This window comes from Mytilus edulis, chromosome 10, assembly GCF_963676685.1.
Source record: "Mytilus edulis chromosome 10, xbMytEdul2.2, whole genome shotgun sequence".
In the NCBI taxonomy this organism is placed as follows: domain Eukaryota; kingdom Metazoa; phylum Mollusca; class Bivalvia; order Mytilida; family Mytilidae; genus Mytilus; species Mytilus edulis.
The window spans coordinates 50577748-50590462 of record NC_092353.1 but is presented as its reverse complement, the minus strand read 5'-3'; the positions used below and the strand labels follow the sequence as shown (position 1 = coordinate 50590462).

The following is a 12715-nucleotide window of genomic DNA, read 5'->3' as shown; positions in this document are numbered from 1 at the left end:
ACGGATTGCCACATGTGGAGCAGGATCTGTCGTTCAGGAGCACCTGAGATCACCCCTAGTTTTGGTGGGGTTCGTGTTGCTTATTCTTTAGTTTTCTATGTTGTGTCATGTGTACTATTGTTTGTCTGTTTGTCTTTTTCATTTTTAGCCATGGTTTTGTCACTTTATTTTTAGATTTATGAGTTTGACTGTCCCTCTTGTATCTTTCGCCCCTCTTTTAAAAAGACCTTTTTTTTTAATGTTCAGTGTATGAAAATATTTGATGACATACATCATGTCAGTCTGGCAGATTTATTTGACCTTGACCTCATTTCCACGGTTTATTTCTAAATGTTTAGCTTACCTGATTTGGCCTTTTATACTTTAAGCAATAGGTAAGTTATATTCGTAGTATGGTGTGATTGTAAGGTGTGCATGCATTTCCGGCTATTTAAATTGATCTTCTTCTCATTTTCTTGGATCATATATAAAAAAATGAGGTATGATAATGAGACACTGACTCTTCAAAATGACACAGAAATTAAAAAACTATTGGACGGACTTCAACAATGGGCAAAGCCCAGACCGCATAGTCAGCTATATGTTTATGTTAATGTGATACTTCTTGTAGTAAAACTTTAAATTCAGAAATATCAACATAAAAAATGTTCGGTATAGCAGGTGAGACATTTTAGCGTGCCCGCTTTTGTTTATTTTTGAATTTGGGAATTTAATTGATAGACCTGACGCTTGAATAAAGAACATTTAGACAAAAAAAAACAACAATATGACAAAGGATGATGAGTGTGTACGTCAATGAGACAGCAATCCAACGATACAATACATCTGAGAAGGGCCTCTAAAGGTCAACATACTGTTTACAACACTCTAGACAAGTGTGTAAACAAATGTTAACTGTAAACTAGTTCAAGTCTACATTTCATATCTAATTATTTAAAGGTATTTAGCGTAAAGAAAGAAATAATGATAATGAAACCAGAGCTAAAGTTGGAAATAAGTTAAGAACATACAGCAAATCAAGTGATTTATGTATATGAGCTTATGTTATGATGTTATACTATTATTTTAGATAAGGGTGAAGGTTTGGTACATTTAAAACGTTTAATTCCGCTGCGATTGTTTGCATCTATCCTAAGTCAGGAATCTGATGTTTAGTAGTTGTCGTTTGTTGATGTGGTTCATAAGTGTTTCTAGCTTCTCGTGTTTTATATAGATTAGACTGTTGGGGTTCCCGTTTGGATGGTTTTACACTAGTTATTTTTTGTGACCCTTTATAGCTTACTGTCCGGTGTGAGCCAAGGTTCCGTGTTGAAGGCAGTGACTGGACCTATAATGATTTGCTTTTATAAATTGTAACTTGGATGTAGAGTTGTCTCATTGGCACTCATACCACATCTTCCTATATTTATTATGAAAATTGTATAAAGTCATTCACCAATGATATGAATTATAAATCTATAACAATTTCACCAAGTTTTTTTCAGAGAATATTTTTTATATGGCGAAGGACTAAGTTAAAGAAGATAGTAGGGTTATAAAACTTATATTAAATTTGATATCAGATCTTACAGCACATTGGGTCAAACCACCCTGATCTGAAATGTAAAAAAGAGGTGGAGTTATCTCTCTTTGTTTAAATCTAGTTGGTCATGTCCTCAGTACAAATACATGTATAATCAGTTCAATTATTATACAAATGAACCATTAATATTTAAGCATTTTATTGTTTGGTTTGTTTATAATGTTTTTTTCGTTTGTGTCAGCGGGTAACCAGTTTATTGAAGTATCATATAGTGATAGTATAAATGTCATATGCTATTTTGGCTTTTTAAACATTTGTTCCTGCTGGGAATGATATTTGTTTCAGATACAAATAAATAATAACTGTAAATAGAATATATATCACAGCTCTTATTACTGTTTTTGATATTGGTGTAAACATTGCAGTTTAATAATACTTCCTCTAACCCGACTAATCCAGTCGTTATATTCCGACTCACTATCGATCGCTACATCGAGAGGATACTGACCGATAGAGGGAATCATTCGAGTTAAATACTTCCATGTTGTTAATAAATGGATGTGCATTAGATATATAGGCTCAGTTCCCATTGAGTTATAAGCTTAAAAAAATATCCACTTATTAGTTTTACTTTCAAAAATGAAATGGTATTCACCATCCAGTGTTACAGATTTTAGAAAAAAAGCACCACCGCTTTAGAGTCAGAAAATCTAAATTTTGTGTTGATTTTGCTAAAAAAATTATGTGCATCCACGACTATATGTGTAGATTCACTTTTAATTGATTTGGAGAGTTAATGGATGTGGATCCAGAAAAGCACATAATTTATAAAGTGTCATTCTTTCAAGGTCACTGCAAGATTTTTCCCTGAAAATTTTCATACACATTCTTTATAGTAAAGAACGAAATATTTGAAACGGAGAATGTGTGAGAGACAACAACCTGACAAAAGAGCAGAAAAGAGCCCCAAAACACCAATGGGTCTTCGTCGAGAAATGCCCGCACCCGGAGACGGACTCCAATTGGCTAAACAATAATGTGTAAACGTCTAGTTCAGCGAAATGGACATTATATTTCTAAGATTTTCGTGAGATATAATAATGCATTGACCTTCAATTCTAATCAAATAACAGCTCTTTAAAGTACACCCTGAATAAAAAATGTTACAATCCAGGTAATACCTTACTGCGCATGCCCATAGGTAACATCGTATACCTCGGGCTACAATAGATTGACTTTCAATTTAGCTCTCTTTGAGTAAAGACGTTTTTTTCCAAATTATTTAAAGGTTAGTGGGTTTATTATTTTAGTTAGCATGGCTAACGCCCAACTCAATGACATTCCTTTAGGGATGGCTACACCGTCTCGAGAGAGCGGTGCACTTGATTCGGAAGACCATAGGGTCATTGATGAAAATGTAAGTTTTACCGCAGTGGCGGTAGAAACTGATAAGGTAGTCGAGTCTTTGGGCTCTTCTCACAAGGCGAGGAGAAATATCTCTTCTCGTCAAGATAATGACATGTCGTTAGTCGACGGGACAGAAGAAGATGTCAGACAGAGCTGGTCTGACCTAGATACCAAAAACCCTAAACGGAAACGGGACGACTCCGTACCTAGCAGAACAGGTAAGATTAAACACAGGAAAGTTGTTAATCATTCTAGCAGTTCCTCTGAAAATACTAGTAGCAGTGAATCATCTTCTAGTAACTCTGAATCAGAGAGTTCAGAAGACAATGAAGCGTTTGACCCAGAACCTTCTTTGTCTAAAGATAAAAAAGAAAAAGTACCATCTCATGTAACCAAATATATAGAGAAGTATGCTCTAAAGGGTATAAGTAAAAAGACGAGACAAGATATGTCTTTGAATTGGCCTATTCCTTCGTCTAAAGGATTAAAGGCTCTTGAAACAGATAGATTTTTTAAGAAAAATTATTTTCAAGGTAGAAAATGGAATGCTAGATTAGAGAGAAGTAAAATTAACACACAGCTACGCATTCTAGATGTTATGTGTCCTCTGTCCCGTTTATGGTCTGAAGCACATAGGATTAAGAAAGATAATCAAGGTATGGACCCTTCTGATGTAATTCAGTTAACACAGAGGGCTATTGTGCTAGCAGGTAATGCTCACTATGTTTATAACACTGACAGGAGAAAAGCAATGTTAGTTAAAACAATGCCAGATAGTCTAGATTTTTTAAATGAGAAGAAAGGCAAGAAAGCTTTGGCAAAATCTAAGGGTCAACTTTTTGGTAATAAGTTTCTAAAGTCTTTGGCTAAAGAAAACAAGGATAACAAAGAACTTAGAGAAATGTTGTTGTTTTCTAACAAGAAAAAACATGCTGGTAAACCTCATTTTAATAGAAAAAATGATCAGTTTTTTCAGCAGGGGCCCACAAACAACCTGCAGTCTGTGGGCGGCAGACAAGCTCTCCATCCACAAGTTTCAGGGAAGAGACCTTGGCAGGGAAACCAGTCACAGAACAGACAGGGGAACAGTTATGGTCAGCGCCAGAATCAGCGCCAGAACCAGACCCAGAACCAAATCCAGACTCAACCTCAGAACAACCAAGTGTTCAAGAAACCTGCAAACCGATAGAACGGGTAGGTCAAGAGAAAACTTTCAATCATATACAAAACTATTTCCAATTACCAATGAATTGCATAATCAATCAAAATTCTATTCCTGTAGGGGGAAGAGTAAGCCTTTTCCTACAGAATTGGAACTCAATTACAAAAGATCCTTGGGTTCTCCAGTGTGTAAAAGGAATAAAATTAGATTTCTTAGCAACACCTTTCCAAAATCAAATACCAAATCAAGCCTTTTTCAATCAAGAGAATCAGGATTTGATAAACAAAGAAATAACAGGACTTTTGAACAAGAAGGCCATAACACAGTCTTTCCTAACAAAGGATTCGTTCATAAGCAACATTTTTTTGGTACCAAAGAAGGGAGGGGGTCAAAGACCTGTTATAAATCTAAAAGGCCTAAATGTTTTTTTACGTTACGAACATTTCAAAATGGAGGGAATTCATTTGTTAAAAGATCTTCTTTTGAAGAACGATTGGATGGTAAAAATAGACCTAACCGATGCATATTTGACATTGCAAATAGCAAAAGAACACAGAAAATACCTCAGATTTTTTTGGCAGGGAAAAATAATGGAATTCAGGTCCCTCCCGTTTGGGATTGCAGTAGCCCCAAGAATATTCACAAAACTGATGAAGGTTCCCATGACTTTATTGAGACGTTTAGGTGTACGTCTGATAGTTTACCTAGACGATATTCTAATAATGAATCAGTCAAATCAGAAAATTTTGTCAGATCTCTCAACAGTTTTGTCAATATTAAGGGGCTTAGGTTTTCTGATTATTACAAACAAGTCAGTGATGGAACCTTCACAAACAATGGAGTTTCTGGGTTATACAGTAAACTCAAAGTTGTTGACTTTGTCTCTCCCGAAAGAGAAGGTAGAGAAAATAAAGAACAGTTCAAAATTAATGCTAGAACACAAGAAAGTGTCAGCAAGAGATTTAGCTCAGTTGATAGGTCAGTTAACAGCAACCAATCAAGCTGTCCTTCCAGGTCCTCTGCATTATCGCAGTTTACAAATATTGAAAACAAAAGCCCTGCATTTGGGAGGCCATTACGATCACCAAATCCAGTTAAACGAGGAAGTTCAGAACGAGTTGCATTGGTGGGTAACCAAGCTGGGGTCTTGGAACGGGAAAGCGTTACTAAGACCAGAACCCCATTTAACCATTCAGTCGGATGCAAGTCTGTCATGATGGGGAGCAACATGTCAACAGATAAGTATAGGTGGGCTTTGGATAGACGAGGAAAAATCCCTCCATATAAATCAACTCGAACTAAAAGCAGCAATGTTCGCAGTACAATCTTATGCCAAAAATCTACAAAACAAGCATATTCTTATACAAATGGACAACACAACAGCAATTGTATATGTAAACAAAATGGGGGGGGGGGGGAACGGTGTCAAAAAGACTAAATTCCCTAACAAATCAGTTTTGGGATTGGTGTCTTCCAAGGCAATTAACAATCACTGCGGACTATATCCCAGGAAAAAGCAATGTTATAGCAGACTGGGAAAGCAGGCATTATGCGGATTTCAGCAATTGGCGGTTAAGTCCGATACTTTTCAAAAGTCTCATGAAACGCATAGGTCCTTGCAATGTAGATCTGTTTGCAGACAGGTCAAATACTCACCTGAATCAATATTTCAGCTGGAAGCCAGATCCCCAAGCGAAAGCGGTAGATGCCCTTCTCCAATCCTGGAGAGAGATAAAGGGTTATGCTTTTCCCCCGTTCTGTCTAATAAGTACGTGTCTGGCGAAAGTTCGGGAGGAAAACAGTCAGATAATTCTGATAACTCCAGTTTGGCAATCCCAGGCTTGGTACCCCCTGTTACTTCAAATGTCAGTAGATTATCCAGTGTTACTTCCCATGAGTCACAACACTGTATTGTCTCCAATGAAAGAGCCACACCCACTGATTCTGAACAAAACATTAAAACTAGCAGGGTGGACGGTCTCCGGAGATCATTTAACTCAATTGGAATTTCAGAGGAAACTAAAGAATTACTCCTTGGGTCTTGGAAATCGGGAACAAGATCTTCTTACGACAGTGCCTGGAATAAGTGGTCTAGCTGGTGTAGCTCACGGGAAATTGGTCCCTTTTCAGCACCTTTGGCCGCTATCTTAGATTTTTTTACTTGGATGTATAAAGAGGGGTATCAATACAGAACTTTAAATGTTCACCGTTCGGCCATATCTTCAGTCCTGCCATATATCGATGGTGTCCCAATTGGTCAATTACCTATAGTAAAACAATTAATGAAAGGTGTTCTACAAAATAACCCACCTTTACCAAAATACCAATTTTCATGGGATTTGGATATTGTTCTTAAATATTTATCCGCTTTACTAATAAACAAAAAACTTGATTTTTCAGTTTTAGGTAAAAAATTATCAATTTTATTGGCTTTGGCAGCGCCAAAAAGGATATCTGAAATTGCAAGGTTAGACAGAAGATTCATGTCCAGAAACAAAAGTAGTATAATTTTTCATTTACCGGGTCTGTCTAAAACACAAAAAGATTGCAATAACAGATCAGTGAAATACTGCAAATTTTCAAAGAAAAAATTATGTGTTATTTCTTGTATACATGAATATGAATTGAGAACGGAACATTTAAGGCCTGTTAGTAAACATGAACCTGATCCTTTATTAAGGTCAACTAAGAAACCTTTTAAAGGTCTATCTTCGCAGACAGTTGGAAATTGGATTAAATGGGTTATGAAGGAGGCAGGAATCGACATCTCATTGTTTCAAGCACATTCTTGTCGCATGGTCTCAACTAGCAAGGCAGCGATGAGTGGCATCAGTATGGATGATATTATGTCCATGGCAGATTGGTCCAACACTAGAACGTTTAATAAATTTTATTTTAGGACTAATGAAAAAGCGGGTTTTGCAGATAAAGTTTTAGAAATGGTAAGCTTGCTTTAAACGTGCATTATTATATCTCACGAAAATCTTAGAAATATAATTTCAGATTTTATGAGGGCGCAAAGCGCCCGAAATGAAATATTGATTATATGATAAGATTAGAGTGAGATATGATAATGCATTTCCCACCCATCCCACCCAAATGCATTATTATAGAGAAATTAAATACATTGCAAATAGATGTGGTATGATAACAATAAGACGACTCTTGATCTAAGTATTTCTAAACAGTATTCAATAAAATATGAAATATTACACAGAATGTTTATTCTCGAATGCTAACTTGAAATATACATCTATATCATTAAATTTTTCAGAAAGGATAGGGTTGGATGGACTTGAATATGACTGGTATTCCAAACAATAATTGCAGTTTTGTAGCAGTGTGGCGGAATATGATATAGAACATTCGTATGCAGTTTTTTCGTGGACTATAAAGAATTTACTGACTTTAACGTGTATACTCTGTGAAATATTTTGATGTACATTTGATAATACAAATGATTATTTTCTGTAGTTATTTTTTTAAGTAACCGCATTGTATCTATTCAGTCCAAACTGTTCAGTATTCAGATGTTTGGTCAGTTGTTGGATTTTGCTTTTTGCTTAGTGAACTGATAATTAGTATTTTGGGTGTCTATTTGTTTATTCATTATCCAGATGCATAGAAATATGTCTATGGTGAACTATATCCATTGTTTACTGAATCGGTTACTTTCGTATCAGATCTTTTGAACAAGAACATGATATTCTATTGGTTCAGATATTGGTTTTGTTGTTTTATATCAAACATAATTGTTTGAGGTTTAAGGTTTGGCTTCATTGAAAGTCAATCTATTGTAGCCCGAGGTATACGATGTTACCTATGGGCATGCGCAGTAAGGTATTACCTGGATTGTAACATTTTTTATTCAGGGGTGTACTTTAAAGAGCTGTTATTTGATTAGAATTGAAGGTCAATGCATTATTATATCTCACTCTAATCTTACCATATAATCAATATTTCATTTCGGGCGCTTTGCGCCCTCATAAAATCTGAAACTACCGTGACTACATCATGTACATATGACCCAAAATTTAGATCTCACACAAAACTATCAACGACTAAAGTATATGTACTTTATGAAATGATGTTGTTTTATTATCAATAATGGTCTCACTTTTGTTGCCTGGCACATGATTTTTGTAATATCTTCACATCTTAGGATAAATTAATCTATTAGGCACAGCGAGATAAGAACAATAAAGTACTAGGACTACATGTTTCCCATTTTTGAAAGCATGTTTTAAGTTAGGCCAGTTCATAGTCGAGATCATCAATAAATAACATTCTTTGACTCGAAACCTTGAAACAGCATAATCTGAAAAAAAAGGTCGGGAATGTTTAAGTAATGTGCTGAAACACACCATATACATTTTCGTAAAATTCTTTGGACAAATTAATCCAAATTATGTATTATTCTGTTCAATTTATAAAACAAAATAGAAAAATAACTGCGAAGAAGGGTAACAAATGAATATGAAACTTTTTTTCTGTTAGATATTGCATCTTTGCGTCCCGAGATAGTAGTTGGATTTTGATCGGGTTTTGAGGAAAGCAGTGTCTTTATTATAATTCTAGGGTCTTTTTCATTTCCGAGTTTATTCGAATTTCAAATGATTATAACTTCAGATAGCAATATTTATAACAGCTGTAATTTGTAAAAAAAATTTCAAAAAGAACAAACCTTTATGATAAAAATTGGGCATTCCGGAAAAGTATTGTTTACTTTTTCACTCAATAACACTTCAGAAAAGATTATATATAATCATTATATTGCATCTGAATAAATTAAAAAGGACTGTTCTGATCTTAATTATATAATCGTGTGAATATTGAAACTGTTACCACCAGCTGTGCTATCACCCAGCTATTTGATTAATGAAAGAGGAAAATTCCTGCTGATTCTAAATATTATTTAACAGTATGTAATGCTTATGTATGTACACTATTCGCGGGTCCCCTGTAGTCCAATCTAGTTTGCTCTAGAGATTAACCCACAATGTTGAATCTTAATATTAGATATTGTTGTCAATTGTGAATCTCGAAAATTCAGAAGGCAGATGATAAAAAAACACACTTTTTTAAACAAAAAAGTACCCCAGTTTAAAAATATTAGTAAGTTAAAATTATTTTAATAACAAGTTCACAATCATTTGGACACATTATTTGACATATATGTTTTGATTTGGTATTTCAAGAATAATATTGATTTGCCTTTGAACAGCAGTGAAATCATTTCTATGATACCAAACATATTTAGAAAGGAAATGTTGGATTTACGGAAATGACACAACACCCAACGACAAATACATCTGAAGCACAACATGTAGTCTTCAGTACTGAGACGGTCCTACATCCACTTTATTTAATTTTTGGTAGATATATATGTCTCATTGGCAAACATAGTATTACCATATCTCCTTCTTTGTATACTATACTAGTATACAAGAGTGTCTGGACAAAAAGTGCAAAATAAAGAGAAACCCAATATACAAAAAAAAGAAAATAGGCAAAACAATATCAAGATCCAAATCATCAACAGTCAATACATTGTGAGTAAATAGCAGTCTAGAAATATATAGATTTGACGTAAACACAAATAATCCATAAACAAGGGGAGATAAGATATGACATACTATAGAACTAGATTTTACTGAAGTGGTTTCTGACTTTGGACAGCTACTTGAAAATATGGCTAAATTAAACTATAGCTCTTTGAGATCCCAACCATCTTTTTTGTTTATTACGACCAGTAGATTAAAATAACGTCCATAAAAGAACAAACAGTAACCTGCCCCCCCCCCCCCCCCCCCATTAGAAATAACATTTTGAAAAATTATTTTGCTTACGATACGTTTGGCTTGAAATTGTCATTGGAAAAGCCTATCTCATTGAAATTTTGTAGCAATTACCGATTTTGCGGTTAATCTTCATTTATACGAGAATACCCACATGTATATGTGTTCTCTTCATCAATATGAATTGATTTTTTTTTAAATTGCTGGAGAACCACTATACAAGCGATGATATTCAGAAGAAGAAAAAGATGTATTTAATTGTTACATATATCACGTATGTTTTACAAACCTATGAATTTCATGTAGAGTTGTATATTATATTATTTTGTTAACAATGATATAGCAAATGAACCCTCTGCGATAAATATACTAATAATGATAATGCACATGTGATAGATTAAATGCCAATGCATAAACATATTATCGAGGAGGTTACATAAGATCCTATAACCTCCTTCATAATATGGATCAATTAATGAAGTAAAATACGGATTGCTGTATCTTTTGGTATAAAACTCACATCATTTCTATGTTATACGGGATTTTGTTAAGAATACACTTTTGTCAATGAATAAATCCTAAAAGTTGTAACGAACATATGACATGCATGACGTAGATGCAAAGTACGAAAAATAGAAGAATATTGCATACAATATTACACACTAGTAAAAAAATTTCAAAAACTATTATTTAGACCTTCCGAAAACAGCTATTTTTAAAGAAGTACGTCCGGTAAGGGCCGATTATGGCCTCAAATTTCAGGTTTATATGATGAAAGATGTTTGATACTTTTTAAACACTTAAATGTCTTCAGTCAATTCACTTAGATTATGTGAAAGATTCGTACTGATTTTGTCATTAAAGACGCTTAACTATTCAAGCTTAACAAGAGTGCACACACTGAAATGTCTCGCCTTCTTTACTAATCATTGATATTATGTTGATAGTCCTAAGTATAAAGCTTTATTACAACTGTCGCATAAACTTAACATTAACCAAGATAGCTAAACAAAGACCAATGAACCATGAAATTGAGGTCAAGGTCAAATGAACCATGCCTGGCAGACATGTCCAGCTAACAAAGATTCCATACAACAAATATAGTTGACCTATTACTTGTAGTTTAAGAAAAATAGACCAAAACACAAAAAAATTAACACTGTGCAATGAACCGTGCAATTGAGGTCATGGTCAAATAAACCTGCGGGACTGACATAAAGATCATAATATATTTCCATACACCAAATATAGCTGACCTTTGGCATATAATATTAGATAAAAAGACCAAAACTTAAAAACTTAACTTTGACCACTGAACCATGAAAATGAGGTCAAGGTCAGATGACATCTGCCCGCTTGACATGTACACCTTACAATCATTCCATACAACAAATATAGTAGACTTATTGCATAAATTATGAGAAAAACAGACCAAAACACAAAAACTTAACTATAACCACTAAACCGTGAAAATGAGGTCAAGGTCAGATGACACCTGCCAGTTGGACATGTACACCTTCCAGTCCTTCCATACACCAAATATACTAGCCCTATTGCTTATAGTATCTAAGATATGGACTTGACCACCAAAACTTAACCTTGTTCACTGATCCATGAAATGAGGTCGAGGTCAAGTGAAAACTGTCTGACGGGCATGAGAATCTTGCAAGATACGCACATACCAAATATAGTTATCCTATTACTTATAATAAGAGAGAATTCAACATTACAAAAATTCTGAACTTTTTTTCAAGTGGTCACTGAACCATGAAAATGAGGTCAAGGACATTGAACATGTGACTGACGGAAACTTCGTAACATGAGGCATCTATATACAAAGTATGAAGCATCCAGGTCTTTCACCTTCTAAAATATAAACCTCTTAAGAAGTTAGCTAACGCCGCCGCCGCCGCCGGATCACTATCCCTATGTCGAGCTTTCTGCAACAAAGTTGCAGGCTCGACAAAAATGACAAATATATCAAATATGCCATGATAAGTCACTTTTCCGATATTTTTTGTCAAGAATGAAAGTGGCAGCATTTGTGTTCACTGTCAAACTTTATATTTGTTATATATCATAATCAAATACAACCTACATTTGATTATTAAGAATGAACACAAATGCGGCCACTTCCATTTAAGACAGAATCGACTAAACTTGAACTCAAATGGTAAAATTGCGAAGAGTTCAGTAATTTAGCATGACATGATGATGTTAGTACCCGATATATGTGCATTGTATTGTCAAAAAACAGCTCACATTTATGTAACAGACGTATTCTAATTTCCAATGAATAGCTTAAAAATTCTAACAATTTTGTAAAACTGCTATATTTTGGGGCAAAAAAGGGGTATTACTGGACCTACTCCTTTAAAAATAAAAGAATTTAATCAGTTTTCATTTAAAGACAAACATTTGAACTAAGTTTGAAAATATACCAGGTTTTCGTTTCTCTTTTGGATTTTTGAATATTGTATCAAACTTTATATATATATATATATACATATAGTATTGGTTTTGTTTAATGTAGAGGTTGAAAGCCGTAAAATAACCATTAATTTTTTTTATCGATGTCGGATTGCTGTCTTATGTGATGAAAGCGGGTGGTAAGTTGACTGGCTTTATAGTGCCAAGAAATATATAGAGAATATCATATGGCTTTTTCAATATCGCGTCCGTATCAACCCGAGACACCACTATAATCCCAAGAGCTCTGCTCGAGGGATTATATTGGTTGAGGGTTGATACGGTGTGTGATATTCCTTTTTATTACAATTAATCGTATCAATCGTATGTTCTTTTCAAGTTTTTAACAGAAAAATC

The 12715-nt window shown here is 34.4% G+C and overlaps 1 protein-coding gene across 1 annotated transcript; it reads left to right on the top strand.

Moving 5' to 3' along the window:
* Positions 1 to 2820: 2820 nt before the first annotated feature.
* On the top strand, positions 2821 to 7512 carry LOC139491416 (uncharacterized). The gene is made up of 2 exons (XM_071279101.1): positions 2821 to 4123; positions 7366 to 7512. The coding sequence occupies exon 1, from the start codon at positions 2838 to 2840 to the stop codon at positions 4116 to 4118; it is 1281 nt and encodes a 426-aa protein (XP_071135202.1). The 5' UTR covers positions 2821 to 2837; the 3' UTR covers positions 4119 to 4123; positions 7366 to 7512.
* The last annotated feature ends 5203 nt before the right edge of the window (positions 7513 to 12715 follow it).

What these genes read in the sequence shown, in the direction of transcription:
- LOC139491416 (XM_071279101.1), top strand. Translation starts at nt 2,838, where the DNA reads ATGGCTAACGCCCAACTCAATGACATTCCTTTAGGGATGGCTACACCG.